The following is an 873-nucleotide window of genomic DNA, read 5'->3' on the forward strand; positions in this document are numbered from 1 at the left end:
CTGGGGGGTAGAGGCTGCTTGCTTGATCGCTGCGCTGGCATCCCAAGCGTGGGGCCGAGCTGCGGGCCCCCCTCTTTCCCGTGGGACAGCGGCGATGGGGGCTGCTCTCTCCACCGGAGCGGTCGTGGCAATTTCTTTTAATTGTGTCATCGCGTTGCTCATCCTCATCCTCTTCCTCATCCTCTGCAAGGCCTGCAGGACCCCCTCATGCCCCAAGAAGAGCCCGGCTTCTGATGCAGACGAGGCAAAGAACGAAGAAAAGTACCTGCTGCAGCCGTGAGCTGCCTGGGGACCTGGGTACCCAGCTGTGCTGGAGGAGTCATACCAGCCTGGATGCCTGCACTGGGACTGGGGTGCTGGACTGGGCAGGATGAGAGCAGAGGGGATGCTGAGCTGCTCGCAGGGGCCGTGACGCGGGGCACAGCCCGTCACCTGCGTGGTTTTGGTGTGTGAAGTCTCTGCGGATTCCCACAGTGACCATGGTGATGGAGAGACAGCGGCCGGGGACATGCTATGCAGATAATCCTGCCTGTCCCAGCGGCCAGCGAAGGCAGCAGGAGCCCTGCCCTCGAGTGCAGCCCATGTTCGGGGACAGCCCATGGGCTCCTCCCTGGTGCCTGTGGCCCAGGCCAGTGGCCACCATGTCGCAGACCTGAGTGGGCTCGGCCGGGAGCTCGTAGAGGGGCGGCAGCAGGGCTGGCACGGGCTCCTGTCCTCAAGTGGGCTGGTTGCCCCATGGTGGGATGTGCCTGCGGGGGGGACCCTAGCAGCCCTGGCCTCACTGGTAGAGCCGGGTATTAGCAGTCTGGGTGTCTTTGGGGATGGCCCTGGGGTGCCATGTGCCTCCAGCCTCAGGGCATTTGGCACCCATCT

At 64.4% G+C, this 873-nt stretch overlaps 1 protein-coding gene across 1 annotated transcript; it reads left to right on the top strand.

Annotated features, from left to right (window-relative positions):
- Window positions 1-94: 94 nt before the first annotated feature.
- Window positions 95-280, top strand: ENHO (energy homeostasis associated). Its single transcript, XM_009889726.1, has one exon. It carries the CDS (start codon window positions 95-97, stop codon window positions 278-280), a length of 186 nt encoding a protein of 61 aa, XP_009888028.1.
- The last annotated feature ends 593 nt before the right edge of the window (window positions 281-873 follow it).

The sequence above is a fragment of the Charadrius vociferus genome, unplaced genomic scaffold (genome assembly GCF_000708025.1).
Source record: "Charadrius vociferus isolate BGI_N301 unplaced genomic scaffold, ASM70802v2 scaffold37, whole genome shotgun sequence".
NCBI classification, from domain to species: Eukaryota; Metazoa; Chordata; class Aves; order Charadriiformes; family Charadriidae; genus Charadrius; species Charadrius vociferus.

Bases quoted from the DNA above. Each gene is read 5' to 3' on its own strand.
- ENHO (XM_009889726.1), top strand. From the start codon at position 95: ATGGGGGCTGCTCTCTCCACCGGAGCGGTCGTGGCAATTTCTTTTAAT.